Below are 21,874 nucleotides of genomic sequence, written 5' to 3'. Positions count from 1 at the left end.
ACTATGATACCTGCCTCAGCGGCTTGGTTTTCTGTTATTGATCTGAAAAATGCTTTCTTCAGCATTCCCATTGCCAAAGAGAGTAGGGATATTTTTGGTTTCTCTCTAGGAGGCCGAAGTTTCCGGTTCAAGCGCGCACCCCAAGGCTATTGTGAAAGCCCCTCCATTTATAGTCAAGCTCTGAAATGTCAGCTCGATGTTTTTCCTTTGCCCCCAGGTGCTACTCTTATTCAATACATGGATGATTTGTTGATTGCTGCTGATTCAGAGGATGTCTGCAAGAATGTGACTGTTGCACTGTTACGTCACTTGTCTGATCATAATCATAAGGTTTCGCCTTCTAAACTACAATATGTCTGTGGAGAGGTTACCTATTTGGGTCATCTCTTATCAAGGGAGGGAAGGCGATTAACCCCAGAACGAATTCAAGCAATTGTGCAAATGTCTGTGCCATCTACACAAAGAGAGGTGCGCGCCTTTCTGGGCATCACTTCTGATTGTAGACAATGGATTCCGAATTTTTCTTTGTTGGCCAAACCTTTGTTAGCACTCACTTTGAAAGACACACCCCAACCCCTTCCTTGGACTGACGAATGTCAGAATAGTTTTTCTGATTTACGTACTGCTCTGTGTTCTGCTCCTGTGTTGGGTACTCCAGATTACAGTAAGCCCTTCACGCTCTATGTCCATGAAAGAGAGGGTTGTGCGTTGTCAGTCTTAACACAACGATTTGGAGACAAACAGCGGCCATGTGCCTATTTTTCAGCTACGTTAGACCCAGTAGCCAAGGCATTGCCTAGTTGTCTTAAAGCTACAGCAGCAGCAGCGATTTCTATTCGTCAGTCTGCTGGAGTGGTGCTAGATAATACTCTCATTGTTATGGTACCACATGCAGTGGATACCTTGCTAAATAGGACGAAAACACAACATCTTACAAGTGCTTGATTGTCTGGATATGAGCTGACGCTCTTGGCTAGTCATGTGCACATCAAACGATGTAATATTTTAAATCCAGCCACACTGTTACCTCTTCCAGAAGAGAAAGATATTCGGAAACAACATGATTGTTTTCTCCATACTGAGGAGGAGACAAAAGGCAGGATTGATTTGAAATATACGCTGTTAGTGGACCCAGATGGGATCCTATGGGTGGATGGGTCTAGTTTCAAACTCCCAAATGGTGAGACAACTTCAGCTTATGCTGTTACCACCTTGTATACAATCGTGGAGACAGCACGCATCAGACATAATTCAGCTCAGGCAGCTGAACTGATAGCTTTGACCAGAGCGTGTGTGTTATCTAAAGGAAAGAGAGGGAATGTGTATACCGACAGACAGTATGAGTTCGGTGTGGCGCATAGCTTCCGTCGTTTGTGGAAGGAAAGAGGATTCCTTACCTCCCACGGTACTAAAATACAGCATGGTCAATTGGTAACTAATCTTCTTGAGTCACTTGTTTTGCCTACCCAGATAGCAATTGTGAAATGTAGTGCGCATAAGAAGATTACTGATGATGTTGGTCGCGGAAATGCTTTTGCGGATGAGGTAGCAAAAAGGACAGCCAGAGATGCTACAAGTCGCATGTATGTTGCGGGCCCTGCGAATTGGGTCAGGGAAAGAGGGATGTGTGAGGACACAATAGAAAGTGTGAGATCGATTCAGGGAGATGCTACAGAGAAAGAGTTGAGAAAGTGGAAAGAGAGTACAGGAATGTTAGACGCAACAGGATGTTGGATAGAATTGTCAGAACACCAGCGTTGGCTGTTACCAGACGCCTACGTACTGCCTGTAGTTACTATGGCGCATGGTCCAGCCCACATCAGTGCAAAAGGAATATGTAAACTTCTGGCTCCAGTGTGGCTGAACGAAGGGATTCCAAAATGTGCAGATAATGTGGTGAAGCATTGTATCATTTGCTTGATGTACAATCCGGGAAAGGGAACCCCAACTCCGGCAGGTCATTTTGCTCCCTCAACATATCCTTTTGAGGTGTTGCAAATCGACTACATTCACATGGATCGATGTAACAATCTTAAATATGTTCTGGTCGTGGTATGTGCCTTTTTCAGGTGGATAGAGGCTTACCCCCTGAAAGACAACACTGCTTTGTCCACTGCCAAGGTTCTTCTAAAAGAGTTCTTCCCTAGGTTTGGTTTGCCGCGCATTGTCTGGAGTGACAATGGAAGTGAATTTGTAGGCCAAATTATGCAAAAGGTGTGTACCGGTCTTGGTATAAGGCAGAAGTTTCATGCGGCAAATCATCCTCCGTCCGCGGGTTTGGTAGAGTGCTATAACGGCACTCTCAAACTTAAGCTTGCAAAAGTACAAGCCAGCACAGGTCTTAATTGGCCCGATGTATTACCTTTGGCTCTCCTGTCCACTAGAACAGCTGTACATTCTCGTTTGGGACTCAGCCCATACGAGATTGTTTTCGGGCGCCCAGCTAATGTATGGGGAGTCCCTCGCCCTAGAAAGTATTCTGATATACAGTATCCAATGCTGATTGACTATTTACATGACCTCACCACTAAATTACGTGTTCTTCACCAACAGGTTCAAAACGCTTTACCAGAAGCCTCCACAGACCCAGGTCATTCTATCCAACCTGGAGACTGGGTCTGTGTGAAAAATTTTCAGAGGACAAGGAATTTGGAACCTCGCTGGAGGACGCCTCGACAAGTTCTCCTCACAACTCGCACAGCAGTAAAAGTCGAAGGGGAAAAGAACTGGATCCACATCATGCACTGCAAGAAAGGGCCCTTACCCTTGCCTTTTGATCAGTGGGTTCGTAAGGGTATAGGTGATTCTGAAGGAGAAAAAGTCCCCCGATTCATACCTTTCAGTAGTGCACACCTGGATGGAACTCGATCGGAGAAAGAAGATGACGACATTCTACAAGAAGCCGTATCTTCCCATCTCTGATTAAACACTACAGAGCCACAGACCCTATTTCAAGACCAAACTGTACCAACAAGGACTAGATACAATTTAAGACCTAGATTGGTCAAGGACACCTGAGATTTCCATCTCTTCTGCTACATTTATCATCTGTCCAGGTTGCAGGGTCACGGTAGGAGTCTTGGTTTGTGACCTGTATAGTGGCTAGGCCCCCAGGACTTGCAGTGTCATAGGACGGCTAATAATCACAGCCAAGTGAGTAAGGAAGATTGCCGAGAGCAACAATTTTAGAGGATGGATGTTAAATTAGGAAAGAAGGATAATAAGGAAGAGATGAGAAAGAAATATTGTAAAATATTGTACAGTCGATGTGGTGTAACATTGTGTGTTTCTATATTTTTGTGTATCTTATTGGCTTGTATAGGTTGGGTTATTCATGCTATGCAGCAAAAAGTTGTCCCTAATTCTATCTCCTTGCCTCTTCATTCTACTATCTCCCCCACATCAATTATATACACTTCCCCAACATGAACTAATCAGGAGAACAGAATATTTTAATAATTCATTCATCCAATTGTTGCACCAACACCAATTGGTAGTCAACACAACTGACTGTTGGGTGTGTGGACTTATGCCTCATACCACAGATAAAGGAATGCCATATTTAGTCCTTCCATTTGCTTATGAAGGTTCCGCTTGGGCCTATTTTGTAATATTTTCAAATGCATGTCAGAGCCGATTTAGACGTCCAGTTGGTTCCTATGGGAGTAAGCCAGATTTTGGTCATAATTCTCTGATAAAGGGAATGGTGGCTATGACTAAAATTGTGGAGAATAATAAGGTTCCTGTTGACGAGAGACAAACATATACTAATTGGAACGTGACTCGTTACATTACTAGCCTTACAGATAAAACTAAACAGGGAAAATCTCCACCAATTTGGACTGTCCCTCATCAAGGTAATTTCTGTTTACAAATGAATGGCCAGGCTACTGACACTGGACAAAGAAAAAGCTTTTGTTCCCATACATACATCTACACGTCTCAGAATTCACCGCTGTTAGTGCCATCCCAGGGCACATATTTTGTCTGCCACGATAGAGCTTACACGTGGCTACCAACGAATTTTTCAGGAACATGCTATATAGCTCTTCTTCTCCCTCCTACATACACTGCTCCTTCTGGCCATCATAGAAACAGATATGGCAGAGGGATTATTGATTCTAAAGACACGGCAGGACAAGAGGGAAGTGATTTCCTCAAAGGATTTCTTCCTTTTTGGGGCCCAATGGCCAACAGCAGAAACATGAGACAGCTGGTTCGTGTTGTTGAGACTACCATAGATGTCACTGTGGGAGCCTTGAGTAATCACACAGCTGAACTTCAGGCGGATCGTCTCATGACTTTGCAGAACCGGATTGTACTAGATGTTATTCTTGCAGATCGTGGTGGAGTCTGTAAATTGATCGGATCTAGCTGTTGTATTTATATACCTGATGACGCCCCTACGGTATACCAAGCCATCTTCAAATTACACATGATCTCCGAATCGATTCATCAAGACGAAGGAGATTGGTCTTTATTAGGATGGTTTTGGGGATTACTATCTAAATGGGGATGGAAGGTACTAACCTTCCTTGGAGTGGTTTTGGCCATCATTTTTTCCTGTTGTCTCTGTATGCAGTGTGGCCCCGCCATCTGCGGTCTTTGTGCCACTCTGTGTGTCCCAAGACCTGAGTCACAGAAAACAGAGAACATTAAAATGATGTTGCAGCAACAGTTTGACGACCTCATGGCTATTGACATTTATTCAGATTAACGTGAATCTGTGTGTTTTGCCTGAGTTATGGCAAAAGGAGGGTCTGAGGAAATTCGATTTTCGATCTCGCTTGTATTCAGCCACCATTTTGTGTTCCACCGCCATTTTGTGTTGCCCTCACTCAGGCAGCACAATGAACGAAGTTTTTCTGCTGATCTTACTGCAACGTGTCAAATAACCTTCTGCCTCTGTTTACGAGACTGATGTCAGGGACTGGCTGAGTCCACTAATCCTCGTCTGGTTTGACTAAACCCTGTCTCAACTGTCTGTCAGTTCACACCATTCTTTCCTGACTTTATCTTATCTTCTGGCCTTCGCTATTCTCTACTTGTATTCTCTCATTTCACAACTGTCCTCCAAAGCATACAAATATGTCCTGCCACCTGCAAGTTGAGTTGTAGACACTACCACTGATTAACTTGTGGGGAGGGGTGACAAAAACAGTTGGAAGAGAGGTTTATTTGGGTTACTTGATATCTTGTTTTCAATCTTTTCTCATTGGTTATATCTTGTTTTCAAACTCTTCTCATTGGATAACCATGTATGCATTGGGAGTGTTCTTGGTGAATCTCTGTGCTATTAAAGATTGTGCGCCACGGAGTAAAGTGGCAGTCCCCTAAGAACATACTGAGTGTCCTTCTGGGACAACTGTACTTAGCTGCTGCTAATAAACCTGATCTTCTACGCTCAACAGAATGTCCTGTGTCTCTGTTCAACAAAGCAGGTGAACTCAGGAGATTAATGCGTGCCCTGCGCCGCCAGGCCCATAAGGCCCTGGTTCTTTAAGACCCCTCAGGGTTTCAGTATTGCACAGTCAATGAAGAGAGGAACATCGGAGGTAGGCAGAGTCTGACGACCCACAGGAGATTAACAATGCCACATCTTAACCTCTGGTCATCAGACTGACTCTACTTGGTCTTCAGGGTCACCTTTGTCTCTACATTACCCTCCGCTGTTGTCATTTTCCAAAGCAGCCCTGTTTCAAATTGAAAGGAGCTTTTCTTTTGCACCAATTCTGTGAGCAGTAGCATGCATTTGCTGCACTTTCTACAATAACAAAATCTGATGTCACCCCAGAGTCCTCCGCTGACTGATACCACAGGCTGCAAACCATGAGCCATGATCTAACTGTGCAGCCTTTAATCCTGAATGTGTTTTATCACCTGGACTACCATGACTGAGTTTGTGACCTCTGTGCTCTGATCCAGAGTGTTCTATGACCCAGGTGACTCAACAACAGATGCTCTGGCCCTAACCTTGGAAATTTTCTCTCTTTGTGACCTCTGTCATCTAAGCTTAGGCCATTCTACTTCTTGACGCCCCTCCAGACAGATAAAAGTGTGGACTCAAAGACAGGGTGCATTCTATAAGCTGCGCCCTTCCTCCCTGGGGTGTTCTATCACCCAGGCCACCAGGCAGCTGATACTGAGACTCCCTACCCTGGGATAGTAACCAGCTGAACAGCACCTGGAATGGGCTCCGTTTTTGACCTCTGCCTGACACTCTGTGTGTCTGTAAGTGCTTCCCCTGAGTTTTGGGGGGCTTTAGAAGTGTACACTAGTAGTTGTTTGGGCACCAGCAGAAAGTTAGGCAACTTCTGAAAACAATTCCTCCAGACCAGTGGGACTTGGGAACTTTCTCAAACTTTCTTACTTCCAGACTTCCATTGGGACTAATCCACCAGGTGTATCTGACATGGTCTCCATCGAGGCTGGCCTGAAATTGCACCTTGGATCCGGTTTACCACGACCCTTGACTATCATTGGCACTTTACTTTTTCTCTGTGCGAATTGTACTTAAGGTTCATATAAGCAGTTGGCCCTATTGACTTTATTGCCATTCCGTTAAATACATTTTGCTCTATATTCCTAATTCAGTTTTATTGTTCTACATTTTGAATGTATGACTGATGGTGCACTGCATACATACTTTACACCTGGCCCCTGTCTGCTCCGTGCCATAATGACCAGGGGTTTGAGCCCAAATTAATTTAGTGGCTTGAGGGTTCACCCTGAGCAGGGATGTGATTGTATGTCAAGGCAGTTGCCTTCCCCAAATGATAATCTAATTTCTTACACAGACGTCCGTATTTCTGATTATTAAATATGCTCAGACTTTAAGTAGGCGTGTGAGTCGGATCTTCTTTGACACCCACTGAGTGACAGTTATTCTTGAAGGTTTATGCTGGGCTTCAACATTTAACAATGACCCCATAAGGAGTGTTCCCTCATTATTTAAAAAATCCACCTGTGTTCCATTTCTATTTTTGTATGGAATGTTTAATTCCACCAGTAAGCATATATTGTCACTTTCTTAGCTCCTGACACATTTGGTGTAAGCTTATAATTTTTAGCATGCAATGATTTATAAAATAAATGACAACATTCTATGTATCCCTTTTATGCCCCCAATATCTTCTCAGAATAGTCACGTGTCCCAGGCTGGGACCCGGATGCTCCCTGGTCTGTCACTCATTGCCTAGCAATGGTCAGTGTGACCTCCACTCGCTCCTAGAAAGCGGAAGTACTTGCACACGTCACACAATTACTCACGTGTAGTATGGTCCAGTTTTGCCATGTAGCACCTGTTACATGTTACCTGTATTTCACGTGTACAACGTTGAATAATGCTTGTTGTCGTGTGGTAACAAATGATGCATAATAATTAGTCGTTTTTAAATTCGGTAGATGGGAGCATGAGTGGGATGCATTGAAAGGATAAAGGGGCGGGGCATACTCATAGGATCAGATACTTGAATCTAATCATGCGGGCTGTTGTTCTTGTTTGCTGAATACAGACATACATTGCTGTTTCCGGACTCAGTGTCCACTTAGAACTTCACAGCACTCCTCCTCACAGCCCGTCCATCTCAGTTGAGTACCAAATGTTGCTTGTTGGAAATTCTCTGACTCACACCCCTACTCACAGTATTTAAAAAGATACGCCCTTGCAGACAGTATTACTTTCTGAAATAACACCACATCCAATATTTCCAAATTCCCTGGAAGCTGTGTACAAATACACGGCTAGGCCACGTGCATTGTGGGAAATACCCAAGCGAGGTGGAGGCTTTATATGAGAACAGCGTTTACACCTGAGTGGTCAACCTTCCTTACCGCCGCCTGATGTATAGATACTCTTGCAGTAAGAATCGGAGTAACTGGAACACTCAGTTGCCGTGCACTCAGAGTTGCTCGTGGCTGCTGTACATGTGTAACAATACAAGGCGTGACCTGAGGAAGAAGAAACACATGGTAAGAGGGAAATCCCATTCACTCATCACTTCCTCTCACTCCAAGGCCATGAAACAGTGACTACATATCCTGTATGAACTGTATGTGATATTAACATGTAAGACATGCATGGCGATCTCTGTGGTGCTTCTGCTGTGGCCTCCCTCACCCTGTATGAATTGTATATGATATTCAAGTAGCTTAAATGAACAGTCTCTTTGGGGTCACCGCACATTAAACACTGGGCTTTGTGATCCTTCTCAGGGTGGTCGTTGCCCAATCTGCAGTAAAAGAGCCGAGGGGCAAGGTTCCAAGCCGAAGATGCAAATACAGTCGCCAAGCTAGGGGTGGTTGCATCTCATACAAGAAATTCTCCTTCCTGTTTGAGTCTTTAACAGAGAGAAATGCTTCCATCAGGGGACCAAAGCTCCACTGGAAAAGCAGCACAGAGTCTGTATTTTGCCAAAACACTGACTTGAGCAAAGACCTGGATGTAGCTGATGCTACCTCAGGGGAGCTCCACAGACTCTCAAACCCTATTTGCGTTAGGGTGGCCTTCATATACCTTATCCTACAGAACCAGTTATGGACCAAATATCTTCCAGACCTTTACGAGGTAAGCTCATGGGTAAGCCAGATTCCCCTCCAATAAAGTAAAGGGTGCAACCTGTAGGAGAGTAGGATCTGCTTCACATGTTTACCCCCACTTTTTGCTGGTGTTTCACTATTTTTCGACTTTAGTCTGGCTGGGACCCTGCTATTCAGGGCCCCAGCCTAGCTGCTTCCTCCCTAAATTGATTGCATGTACTTTATGTGCATTACAGGTTGGATCTGGAGTGCCCTTATAAGCCCCTAGTATATGGTATACTGTGTACCCAGGGCATAGGTACCCCAGAGGCCTACCAGGGGCTGAAGCATATATTATGCCACCCCTGGAAGGCCACCCAAAATGACACCACAGGTCTGCTACTGCAGCTTAGGTAGGGTGGTGCATGCACCCCTTACTGAAGTATAGGTTCACTATACCTCACCTATCACTGCACATACAAACCTATCAGTCACTCCTATGGCAGGCCTTATCAATCCTGAAGGCAGAGTGCTTGGTTATATGTGAGAGGGTGCTCAGGCATGAGCTGAGCCCCTCTGCAGCCTTTCAAATCTGTTTTACGGGGTTGTCAGTGGTGCAGCCTGACCATATACTCTTAGGTGCATTATAACCCAAAGGTAAATGCTAACTTTGGACTGGCTGCATGGAAACATGTCGTGTTTGGTGTCAAACACCTTGGAATCATACCCCCACACCAGTAACTGGTGTGGGAGTAGGATCCCGCCCTTCTAGAGGAAGAGACATGACAGCACTGGTCTACCCGGTAGAAATCTAATAGAGCCCTGGCATCACAAAATTGATGCTGCAGCCACAGACACGGGTCTGGCCTCCTGCTGCTGACCGAAACTCCGGCAGGGGAGGCCTGGACAATAGGTTTCCTGTCACAGGGAGGCTTATGTGAATTGGGGCTGTGTGGGAGCACTCTCTCTGAGTGCTTTGATGTCCTGCACTGGGGGCACATTTGGTGTCCCTGTGCATAGTTCAGCTCAAACCGGTTCAGGGGCTTCCAGCCCCTGCTCTGGCATGAAACTGGACAAAGGAAATGGCTGTAGCCACCCCTCTTTTCAAAACCTCCCATATTTGGGTCCCCAGAGCTAGTCCAACCCCTTCCTTAGGTATAAGTATGGAACCTCTGTAACCAGAACTTTAGATATCCCTGGACGAAACTCTGAAGCTAAATCCTGGAACTTCGATGCTCTACTCATGACTAGAGGATTGAAGACAACTCCCTTGGGGTCAAGGAGTGACTCTGCTGCTTGGCAGGCATCAATAAAGCAATTTGACGGTCTGCATTTCCGAAGCTCCTGATGGACTCCGAAGTATTTGCAGCCCAGGAAGAGGATTTCCAGACATCTCACAGGCCGACCCAAGTCCCGAGCAAAGCTGAGACCCGCAGCCCTCGTGAGTAGCATGGAACCGGAACTCCGGGTCACCGTGCACTTTTGCAAGTGCATTAACTTCTTGATGTCTCTTGAAGTCGTGCTTGGGCTTACTTGTAGCCCCCACCTCGAGCACTGAATCCATTGAAGATTGTTGGCTTAGTCACCCCGAGTGACCCGTGGGCCGCCATTTTGTGTTTTGTCCCGAGGTCCCTTCGTGATCCCTGGTCCGTTGATTTGTGGGTCCCTGAGGAGGTAACTTTGAATTTCCTTAGGCTTCCCTGATTGCTCTATATGTGCCCCAACTCCCACCAAGTAGTGAGTCTCCCAGACCTTGCTGGTCTGCAACGAAGCATTTCTTCTCTTTCTGCGTGGGTTGCTGTTGCCAAGGCTTGTTGTGTCCAATCCGGGCACCGACGCTGCAGCACTCGACATCCTTCGTGGGAAAGCTCGAATCCAGCTCCTGGTTGTCCTCGACGCCTCCTGGTCCTCGTGGCTGAGAGTCAAGCTTCACCTCCTTCACCTGAAAACACCCGACATCGGTGGGCATCTGCCTTTCGCCTTCCTGGTCACTGGCTAGTGACCCAGACTCTGTCCGCTCTGCTTTCAGATTCTTATCATCTTCGAACCAGGCTTGGATCTCTTCGGACACTTAGCATCTTCCAGGCAGCAGCTCTTCGCCAGGTTCCAATGAAATCGACGACGCGACCCGACACCATTTGACACCTCCCTGGGTGAGGTAACACGAGTACTCCGGTGCTCCCGTGGGTGTTGACCCTAGAACTTCCTAAGTCCCAAAGGGTTTAGTCCTGACTCAATATTCTAACTGTCCCTAATCTTTAAAAATCTAACCGCGACTTTCCCCATAGAAGCTAACTGGAGCTTGCGGCTGTGTTCTTACACTGCACACGGCCCCCGTGGTTCCCCTTTGTCACTACCTTGGGTGGTTCCTTGGGGTCCCAGCGATTCTACAGGCTCTAGGCCCTGTATCTAGTTACGTGGTTGTTCTTATACCACTATTTTAGTATATGGCTTAGCTCGCCCCTAGGCCCTGACGTGTATTTGTGCTATTTTACTGCAATATTTGAAGTGTAACTTATGTGTTTTGACCTCTAGTCTCATAAAGAAACTATGAGGGTGTGTTTAGTAATAAATACATATATTTTATATATATACCTGGTGTGGATATCTTTTATTTAGGCACTCAAGAGATTATAGACTGGGAAAACAAGCTGCTTTACATTCCTTCAAAACTTAGCCTGAAGGCTGCTCTCCATAGCTACCACTAGGATAGCTTTCAATAAAGGTTGTCTTTAACCTATAACCAATAAGGGGTTGTTTGGACTGGTACAGGGTGCCCACTATAACTAGTGGACAGCATATCAGGCTAACTTCTCACACAACCCTACTCTATCAGCGATTGGTCTCAGCCCAAGGTCCAGCCTGAGCGGAAGAAGGGGCTTGCTTTCAGGGAGCCCAATCAACTGCCGAATAAAGCTGTTTTCCACCGTTGTGAGATGGTTCACCCCAAGATGACCCCACAATTCTGCTCCCTAGCATGCCATCCACAAAGCTTAGGAGTTACAGATTTCTAAGGCAGGCTGGATTGGGCAGAACTGGGATCCTATTAAAATCTTAATAATTTCACCCCACTATACATAAGGTGTGCGTGCCACCCCAAGTCTAGTGTTTGCCCTATTTAGGTGCCCTCAGTTCAAGATCATGTACTTCATCTTGCTCACGTTGATCTCTAAACCCCTCTCTTTGCAGAAGCTATCAAAACGATCCAGCAGCCTCTGTAATACAATTTGAGTTTAGAGAGAAGCAAGGTATCATCCGTGAACATGAGCACAGGGACACTCAGATAGGCCAATCTGGGTGCATCATTATCACACGACCTAAGTCAACAAGGCCAATGAATGTACAATAAGATTAGAGTAGTAGCAAGGCCGAACCCTTACCTATCCCCCTATTCATTGGTAAGAGTTACGTCAGTGTGCTTATGCTACCACATCTCACTTGTGCATAATTATCAGTGTGTAGCCCCACTAAAATGACTAACAAATTGGCCCGGATCACCATTTCAGCAAGGACCTTCCACAAGGTCTTTCTGAGAACTGAATCAAAGGCTGACTGGAGGTCTACGAAAAACACATATAATCGCCTTTGACCAAGCTGATGACTTCACAATACAGCATTCGAAGTCGAAACACCTGGTCAATAGAGCTCACAGACTCAATAAATCCTGCCTGCAATGGGGTTATAAAGTCTCTAGAGGACATCCATTCCAGCAGTCTGCCCAGGACAATCTTACTAAAAAGCTTCGGCGCAGTATCAATAAGGCTAATGGGCTTATGATTGAGAGGGGAATATTGTAAATCCGGAGAATTTCTGCCAAAGCCACATGGATGGGACTGAGGTCCTTTCATAATTACAGAAAAAAATGCTGAGAAGTAACCTCTCCAAACACCTGGTTCATTCAAAAACAGGTCACCCGGGAACTTATCAAGGCCTGGGGCTTTGTTTGGGATGATCCCTCCTATAGCTTTTAGTAGTTTTGGGTTTGCCATCTCAAGGGGATCTCTGCCTCGTATCTGTTTAGCAGTCAGTCGAACACCAACCACAAAGTTTTTTGACCTTCTTTTCTACTGCCACTACAGGCTATTCGTAAGGCCTCAAGTGCTGGATTACTGAGTAGTGGGGTCATCCTGTCCCCACTTTCTGAGTAAATATTAGAAAAGGGGCAGTGTCACCAATGAAACTCAGTGAAGACGAATTAAAGATTTTGTCTCTTGGCCTGTCATACAGTCCCAAATGTGACTTTAATTATCCGCAAACACGAATTGATCTTTACAGGTTTATACGAAAGCTTAAATTACGTAAATATCACCTATTGCAAGGACCAGCTAAACAAAATCAAAGAACAATACCATCCGGTGATATACCTAGACCGTTATTACTAACAGCAGGTGATACAGACCTATTAAATGATCTTATTTGTCTCCAGTGTGATTCTGATGACAATAGTTAAAGAACCAGTCAAGAACAGTCTATGGTTTTAATGACACTGAAAACCCCGTTTAAACCTAAGTCAAAGTTCTGCCCTGTTGCTAAGAGACAATATCGATGTGTTTAATGATAAGGTGACTCAAGAGCTCAAAAGCCTTTATACAAAACAAATGACCATTACCAAGCACTACACAAAGCAAGATAATGTGTATTCTCAACTTATGTCGAAATTGCAGGCCAATGAGGATATTATCATTCGACAGGCAGATAAAGGGGGAAATGTGGTGCTGTGGCCACGCAATCTCTATATGGATGAAGCATTGAAACAACTCAATGACCGGGATTGCTATCGTCGCAGCACCATCAAGTCTTCATGGAACTCACTCTACACTAATGTAGTTGCGTGGAAAAGTGCTGGTCTTCTAACTGATGATGAGTTTAAATTCTTAAAGAACGATCATCCAGTCATGCCGGTGGAATTGTGGTAAATATTTCATTACCGGTACTATTTTTTATGCGGTAAAGTCTAGTAAGAATAACTCAGTAAATATAAGAGGCAGAATCCGTGGTATTAGAGGTTCTAAAAGGCTTTATTCCTCTACAAAGGAATTACAGTTCGAACTGTAGGCTTCAAATTCCATCACCACGAAGGTTCAGGAAGGGAAGGCAATACATTATTGACAAGTAATGATATTTATATGAAAAGTATTACATTAAGACAGATGCAAGAGGCGTAACAGCTGATAATACAGATAATGATACACATACGTAATGAAAAGAGGCGTAAACATAGGCGTAACTAAAAACGTCATTAAACATGATGTCACAAGTGGGTGGATCCATAAGAGAATCCTGCAATGTCAGCAGAAATATTTGGCAGAGATGCGCGCGCAGCCGCATGACGTGTGATTGACGTGCAACTAGAGGGTGAAGGGGACTTGACATTTAGCTCTACATGTGGAGACAGAAGTCTGGGGGGTCATGTCAACCTAATCCCAAATCATATCTAATATCTTATGTTTAAAGAACTGTATTATCCAAAAGGAAAGGTCTCTATGATGGAATCTATTCTATACTGACTGTTAGTGCGTGTACAAGCGTCTAAGTGTCTACATGAGATGCGAGGGGGCAGAAATCTTCCATGGTAACAGGGGCTATGAATTACTTGCATGAGGACAGTGAGGCCTAGCCCTCTGCACGGTAGCTGGAAGAATGTTTACCTAAACTACTAGACAGGAATGCATCGGATGAGGAGCGGAGCAGATAATCTTGAAGGTGAAATACAGTTTTTGGCAGGCAACAGGCTGGATCAGGCACCGTTAGCCGCGCAGGGAGTAGGACAAAGTTCATGGATACAGATGCAGGCTCGGACTGGAGCTTTCAGAAGCAGAAGGCAGGAAAAGGCTTGATGGCAGAATTCAGGGCCTACTCGCCTGAATCTGTAAAATGTGGAAAGTGAACCACATAAAGTCGGTGGCCTTTCATACTTAGGAATGGAATATCTGACCCATTCATGGCGAATCTGAAAGAGGACATGTTGACGGTGGACGCACATGTATTTGCGTCTTCATAACTGGAACTGGAGGGAACATACATGTACTTATAGCATGCACATGGAGCAGTTGGGGTCTACGATAGGGGACATAACTGATCACAAAATTCATATTTCCTCATTCCCTCCTTGTCCCCTACGGACCCTCAGGAAATATCGATCTTCATCAATCCATCGATCTGTTCATATAGCATCATTTGTTCTTCTTTCTTCTTCCGGGATCTTGAACGAAAACTTGGATGTGGGATACACGATGTGGCACACAGACCACAAATCGCTGGCCCAGATTGTAGACATAAGCAGCAACTGAATAGTATGAGAAAGCCAATACCTAGGAAGGATAGGATCCTCCATCCCCAGGCTGACAACACGCTCCAGAACCAACCGGACCAAGTCCAGGTGCCTGGACTCTGGTGTATCTGGCTTATAATCTTATGAAGGCGAGTTATGGCTTTATATACTGACGGCGAGTTTTCTGGTATGAAAACACAGCAACTTGATCCGATGACCCTACAAGCTCCGCCCCTATCGGCCAGGATGACGTCAAGGACAAGACGATTTTGAAGCACAACAATCCGCATCGCAGACTGCTCCTCTGTTAAGTTGCCTAGGGCGGAAGTAGTCTCATTCACTACTGCTTCAAGGGTTCTAGTTAATCTACGTATCAGCTTACTATTAGTGACTGTACCTATATAGGGAAAGAAACCTTTATTGAAATCTGTGTATTGCTCCCATGCCGTTTCAGTGTAATCGACAATCGGGAGATCTCTCTGCTGTCTATTGTGTACTAAATGGGTATTTCTGTGATAATCAGGAGGAGCTAGGAAAACAGGTGGCAGAAGGAATGCTATGTAACAGGTACCATCCCAATCTAGAGGTAGACGTATATATGCGGTCTGGCCACATATGAAGTAGGAATGACGAGAAGCTCTAAATGTAGACTTGCCTTGATCACTGAATTTTATTACAGTGGTGCATTTACTATGGCCCATGTGTATGGAACCATTCTTTCTTACACATAATTCCCCTTTAACTGGGAATACTGACATAGCGGGCAAGATTGGCGTAGCTTCGGATTCAACATTCAGAATCAGGAGGTTAAGTGTAAAATTACCTAATCCATATACTTCATTTTCTAGATCAGTTCCTGTTCTTTTGGGAAGTCCCTCCTTGTTAGGGTAGCAGACTTTAAGCAAAACTAGGTTCAGGTTTCCCCATACCCAGTTGTCTTGATAAACTACGGAATTTGAATCTAGGGAATTAATCAAACTAAACCATGCTCCACAGGAGCCATTGTGTGTGAACGGATACGGAAAGAGGGGCAAAACTCCCTTATAGTTCTGATAGGGAGGGAGTCGGCCACATATCCAACAATTTGTAGCATTGCTGGTCTGATGGGAATGATGTAACATACTAATGAATGTGTTGTTGCGCAGCGCAAATCTATAGGACAACTCATGCGGAGGTAATTCGCTAAAAGAATGTTCTGCAGTAACATTGTAAGCATGCTTAGAAATAGGGTAGTACATGTGTAGCAATACACTAGAAATGATGATCAGAAGACTTAGAAAGAACAAAATTAATAATGTAACTGTGCAGTGACTACGAAGCGGTTTACAGTACGCATGTTTTTTAAGCTTTTTCTGTCTATTTCTCTCTCTATTTCGGTCTAGAGGATACATGTCAGAGACAAATTCAACCGATTCACCTTGGAGAGGACTTAAACAATCAAATTGTCTGACTTGCTAGACCTTAGTTTCAGTTTATAGAGTTCGTTTTTTGTTTCTTCAACCAAGGGGAGCTTTGAGTCTGTCTGTGAGGGAATGCAGGGCTGAGTGTTCACATCGGACGGTAGTCCATAAAATTTCTTGATATGACTCGAGTGCAACCACCCTTTACGTCCCTCAATCTTCACGGCTGTCCTTGTTGTCAGCAAGACGAGTTTGGGTGACTTCCACCTGGGCTCCAACTGGGTCTTCCGGTCGAAGTTCCTCACAAGAACCAGATCACCTGGAACCACGTCATGGGGCTTCACCTCAGTGTTATCGGGAAAAGCGGCAGCTACCTGTGAACGACAAGATTGTAGTGCAGACATCAAGGAAGCCAGGTAATCTGTCAGCATATTACAGTCAACATCAGTGATTTTGCGAGGTATAGGCGTCCCCCACATATTTGGTGGTCTACCGAAGATCACCTCGTACGGGGATAGTCCTGTTCGAGAATGTGCTACCATTCTCATGTAAAAGAGCGCAACTGGTAAGGCTACTATCCAATCGACACCTTTTTCTCTACATATTTTGGACAATCTAATTTTCAGAGTCTGATTATGGCGCTCCACGAGACCTGCTGCCTCGGGATGTCGGACACAGTGGAATTTCCATTGGTAACCTAACAGAAGTGAAACGTGTTTCATTAGTTCGGATGAGAATGGCTGGCCGTTATCTGAGTATACAACACGTGGTAAACCGAATCGTGGGAAGAATTCTCGAACTAGCTGTTTGGCAGTAGTCGGGGCAGTGTAATCTGAAACCGGGTAGGCTTCTGTCCAACGGGAAAGAGCACAGACAACTACGAGAACATATTTGAATCCTCGACATCGTTCCATCTGGATATAATCCATCTGGAGGACTTCAAAAGCATGATCGGGAGGTTGAAATCCACCCTGCTCTACGGGGATGCTTTTACCTGGATTAAACTGACAACATATCATACAGGTACGTACTTTCTGTTTGGCTGCTGCTCGCAAGTGTTTGTTGAACCAAATGTGTTGAATACTGTCTAGCATAGCTTTTTCTCCTAGGTGCGCTGGACTATGTATTGTGTTAATGATGACTTGAACCATGGAGTCGGGAAGAAACCATATAGATTTTTCCTTCGTCATCCATCCTTGATCCGTTTGGATCCCTCCTAATTCAGTCCATTTCTTTATTTCTTCTGGTGTAGCATGTGTCTGTATGTCAATTACATCAAGGGCGGGATCCTTAACTGTCATGCAATGTGTTGGTGTCGGAACTATTGTCTTTGTCGCGTCAGTTGTATGAGTCTGGTTCTGAGCAGTCTGTTTAGCTGTTCTGTCAGCTAGGTCATTACCCTGAGAAATGATATCGGTAACTTTTGTATGGGCTTTGCATTTCATAATCGATATTGCAGTAGGTAGATGAATCGCGTCTAATAGAGCTTGAATGAGGGGTCCGTGTTGGATGTGGGCACCGTGAGAAGTTAAATAACCTCTCTCTCGCCACAGTACGCCGAAGTCATGGACGACTCCGAATGCATAACGTGAATCTGTGTATATGTTGACTTTCTTATTTTTGGCTTGAATACAGGCTTGTGTCAGAGCGATGAGCTCTGCTGCTTGAGCTGACAAAGTGTTAATACAATTTGTTTCAATGACTTCAGTGTCTGTTGTGACTGCGTAAGCGGCCACTAACTCTCCTGTACTTGTTCTCATACATGAACCATCTACATACAATGTCAGGTCCGAATCTGATAAAGGGATATCTGTCAAGTCTTGTCTGGGTTTCGTCGTGATAGTAATGACTTCAATACAATCATGTGCTAATGGATCTGTTCCGTTTACTGGCAACAGTGTGGCAGGATTTAACGTATTACAACGTCTGATTTCTATGTGTGGCTGAAACAATGTCAATTCATAACCGGTGAGCCTCGCTATAGTCAAGTGTTGTGTTTGTGTGCGGTTCAAGAGAACCTCTACTGCGTGTGGTACTTGTACTGTCAATTGATGTCCTAACACTATGGCATTGCTTTGTCTGATTGCTAAAGCTGTTGCTGCCACTGATTTCAGGCACGCAGGAAGAGCCTGAGCTACTGGATCTAATGTACTAGAGAAATAAGCACATGGTTTGTGTGATCCTGCTTGTTCCTGAGTGAGTACTGACAAGGCAGTACCTTCGCGTTCTGTAACAAAGAGTGTAAACTGTTTACTGTAACATGGTGTTGCTAAAACAGGTGCTTGGCATAAAGCTTTCTTTAAGCTTTCAAAGGCATGTGTATGTTCTTGAGTCCAAGGGAGGACAGTCGATGTGGCTGCCTCCTGTGTTGTCAACTGGATGAGTGGTTTTGCTAGAAATGCATATTGAGGGATCCACTGCCTACAGTATGAAGTGAGACCTATAAAAGCCCGCACCTCCTTTTGTGTTTTGGGTGGTGGCATGTTAGCGATTAACTGGATGCGATCAGGTGTAAGCTGTCTTCCCTCCTTGGACAGCGAGTGCCCAAGGTAAACAACTTGCTGGACACAGAATTGCAGCTTAGAAGGGGACACGTTGTGCCCCTTTTCAGCCAGAAATTTTAAAACCGTCAGTGACGCTTTTTCACATTCAGGTTCGCTTCGGGCGGTGATCAGCAGATCATCGACATATTGAAGCAAGGCAGTGTTAACTGGCATGTGGATACTGTCAAGTTCTCGTTTCAGTGCTTGGCTATAGATGCTGGGACTTTCTGTGAATCCTTGAGAAGCGCGTGTGAATTTAAAACTTCGTCCATTTAAACTGAATCCGAACAAATATTGACTTTCCGGATCTATTGGGACGCTAAAGAAAGCATTCTTGAGATCAATTACAGTGAAGAACGTTGCTTCTGAGTCAATAGCTGTTAGTAATGAAGAGATATCTGGGACCACAGGGTATTGTGGTACAATACATTTATTTAATTCGCGCAGATCAATAACTAATCGATATACTGGTGATGCTTTTGGATCCGTTCTTTTAAGAATCGGAATTATCGGGGAATTGCATACATTGGAGTCGGTTTCGACAACCATTCCTTGTGCAATGAGCTCGTCAATGATTTGCAGCAAAGCCACAACAGCATCTGGTGGTAAAATCTATTGTCGCATTCGTGGTAGTACTACTCCTGTTTTTAGTGTGACTCGATATGGTGTAATGTTCATGCAACCAACATCAGTGGGGCCTTGTGCCCATAAATGTGTAGGTAAACTCTGCAGCCGGTGATCCATGTCCCTGGACACGTAGTGACCCTTGAAGTCACGTAAAAATAATCGTACTCCTTCCGGAGAACAACATATTATAGCTCCTAGAGCTTTCAATGTTTTTATACCTAACAAGTTTTCTGGACATGATTTAGTAAGCAATAAATCTGTAGTTCGTGTCAATGGACCAACCGTAAGTGGAAGGGGTTGCGTTACTTCATTAATGATAGGCTTTCCTGAGAATCCAAGGGAAATATTCTGTGAGCCTGAGAGGGGTGCCCCTGGAACTTCACTGCGTCGTATAGTTGTTCTGCTTGCCCCTGTATCAAGTAAAAACTTTTTGTCTTCCCCTAATAGTTCACTATGTACATAAGGTCCCTCTTGATCTACAGGAACCTCGATAAGGGGTAAGCCAACTTCCCTCTCTAGGCTATTTCATGTGTATCGCTGATAATCGGGATAGTCATTTTGTGCATACTGGTACATCTGTTGTGTCGTTGCTTGTGTTGCAGCAATAGGCTGCGCTTGTGGTGGTGCTACAGTTTGTTGTGGAGCTGCCTGTTGCGGAGCTAGTTGTTGCGGAGCTGACCTAGGTTGTGCATGCTGAGGGATTTGTTGTTGATTCTGATCCTGTCTAGGTGGACGTGGTCTTTCCTGTGTTCTACCCGTGGCGATATTATGTTTCAGAACTGGACAATCGTGTATATAATGACCTTGTTGTTTACAATAGTTGCATGTCCCTTTCGCCGGACCTGTGGAATCACCCTTTTTATGACCATCAGCTGGAACTGACTGGGCAACAAGCATTTTCATTTTCGTATCTTTCATACGTCTTTGTTCATGTTCTTGTTCTTCTCTAATTCTATTGTGGTGATATTGTAACATCTGTAACATCTGTGACGGGGTGTTACCTTGCCAGGTACTCTCAAATTTCAATACTCTATTCTTAACTTGCAGCAGAGAATTTTCAACTAATTTTGTCACAAACAGATGTGGATATGACTCGCTACTTGCTTTTATGCCACTATTAATACCAAAACATTTTTCAAATCGGGAATAGAAATCACTAGTGTCTTCATCTTGCTTTTGTTTACAGGCTGAGATTGCACCCCAGTCTTCCTTTTTCGTAGTTAATAAACGTGGCAGTACCTGCACTAGTAATCCTGGTAGTGCTGTAGTCTTTTCCCCAAGCCCTGAACCTGCAGCTCGGGCCTTTTCTTCGTTTTCTAATGCTGTCCAATCTATCTTTTGGTCTCCCACCTCCCATTCCTTTTCTTTGAGTTTCTCGTAAACACCGGCAGGCATTAACACTTTCAATATTTTCATAATGTCGGGGTAGGTATACTCTCCCATGAGTAACATGTCTTTTATCTCACGGTGGAAACCTGCTGGATCCTTGTCATGGCTGGGTACTACTTTCTTCATTTCTAATAATTCAATTTTAGTTATAGGCGTGTACACAAACACGCGTGTAAAGTTATTATCTTCACCTCTGATTGGGTGTACTTCGCGTAAGGGATTCTGTCTATCTATGTGATACATTTTTCTTCCCATAGTGGGAACTGGAACGTGTTCTGGGCATACGAAAACTATATACTGGTTTCGAAATTCTAGAATTTCTTTAATCAAATCAGTACCTGACCCTCTCCATTTATTCGTGAGTAGTTCTGTCAATATGTCAGGTAAGGGTCCAGGATCGGAGTGTTGGCTTTTATATAATATAAGGAGGTGTTGAATCATGTATATACTAGCTAAACGCTGTTCGTCTGGGGCAAGATTCAGAAACGTGTGTGCTAGTGCATCATCACTGTATTTGCTGGGACTGTCAGCCCATTGTACTGCTGACCTAGCTAATTCTTGTTCGTCCATGGAATCAAGCATATGGTACCCCCTTCGATCTCGGAGTAATTTATCAGCGGCTTGGAATAGGTGTTCAGGGGACCTTGTATTTAACATAGGGGTTTGAAAATGTCTGTTACATTCTGGACGTATCGGACGTATCGGATCATTAAAGCCTCTAGTATTATTATGGGGTCTTCCTCTACCTACGTAAGCTATCGTTTCTAATTGTTCTGATTCTTGCTCCTCCTCTCCCTCTGATTCAATTCTGTCTGCTTCGCGTCTTTCTTTATGTATTCGTTCTACTTCCTTGCGGATCTTTCGATACATGGCGATTATACACGCCTGTCTATCATGTTTCTCGTCTGATATGTTCTGACCCCATTTGGCAAGTTTTTGCATGGTATCATGATCTGCCTCAGGCCTGTCTTGGTTCCTGATCACGCAGTTTATGAAAAAACGTAGTAGTTGTCTTTGTACATCCACTTTCTGGTATTCCATAGCTTCGTTAATACTTTCTGGGCCTCGCCCTGTTTGGACAAAGTGATATATATTGTCTAGGTGTTCAACCATTCCTGGTATCGTCA

At 44.4% G+C, this 21,874-nt stretch overlaps 1 protein-coding gene across 1 annotated transcript in view; it reads right to left on the bottom strand.

The window, feature by feature from the left end:
• Window positions 1–21,874, bottom strand: part of LOC146830192 (lymphocyte antigen 6E-like) — a 116,908-nt gene that overhangs the window by 30,059 nt on the left and 64,975 nt on the right. Inside the window, exon 2 of the mRNA XM_085604026.1 lies at window positions 7,834–7,950. Within this exon, the coding sequence (XP_085460152.1) occupies window positions 7,834–7,950 (117 nt within the window). The remainder of the gene's footprint in view (window positions 1–7,833; window positions 7,951–21,874) is intronic.

This window comes from Triturus cristatus, chromosome 5_1, assembly GCF_964204655.1.
Source record: "Triturus cristatus chromosome 5_1, aTriCri1.1, whole genome shotgun sequence".
NCBI classification, from domain to species: Eukaryota; Metazoa; Chordata; class Amphibia; order Caudata; family Salamandridae; genus Triturus; species Triturus cristatus.
The sequence above is the reverse complement of the archived record's forward strand: the minus strand, read 5'-3'. Positions and strand labels throughout refer to the sequence as shown.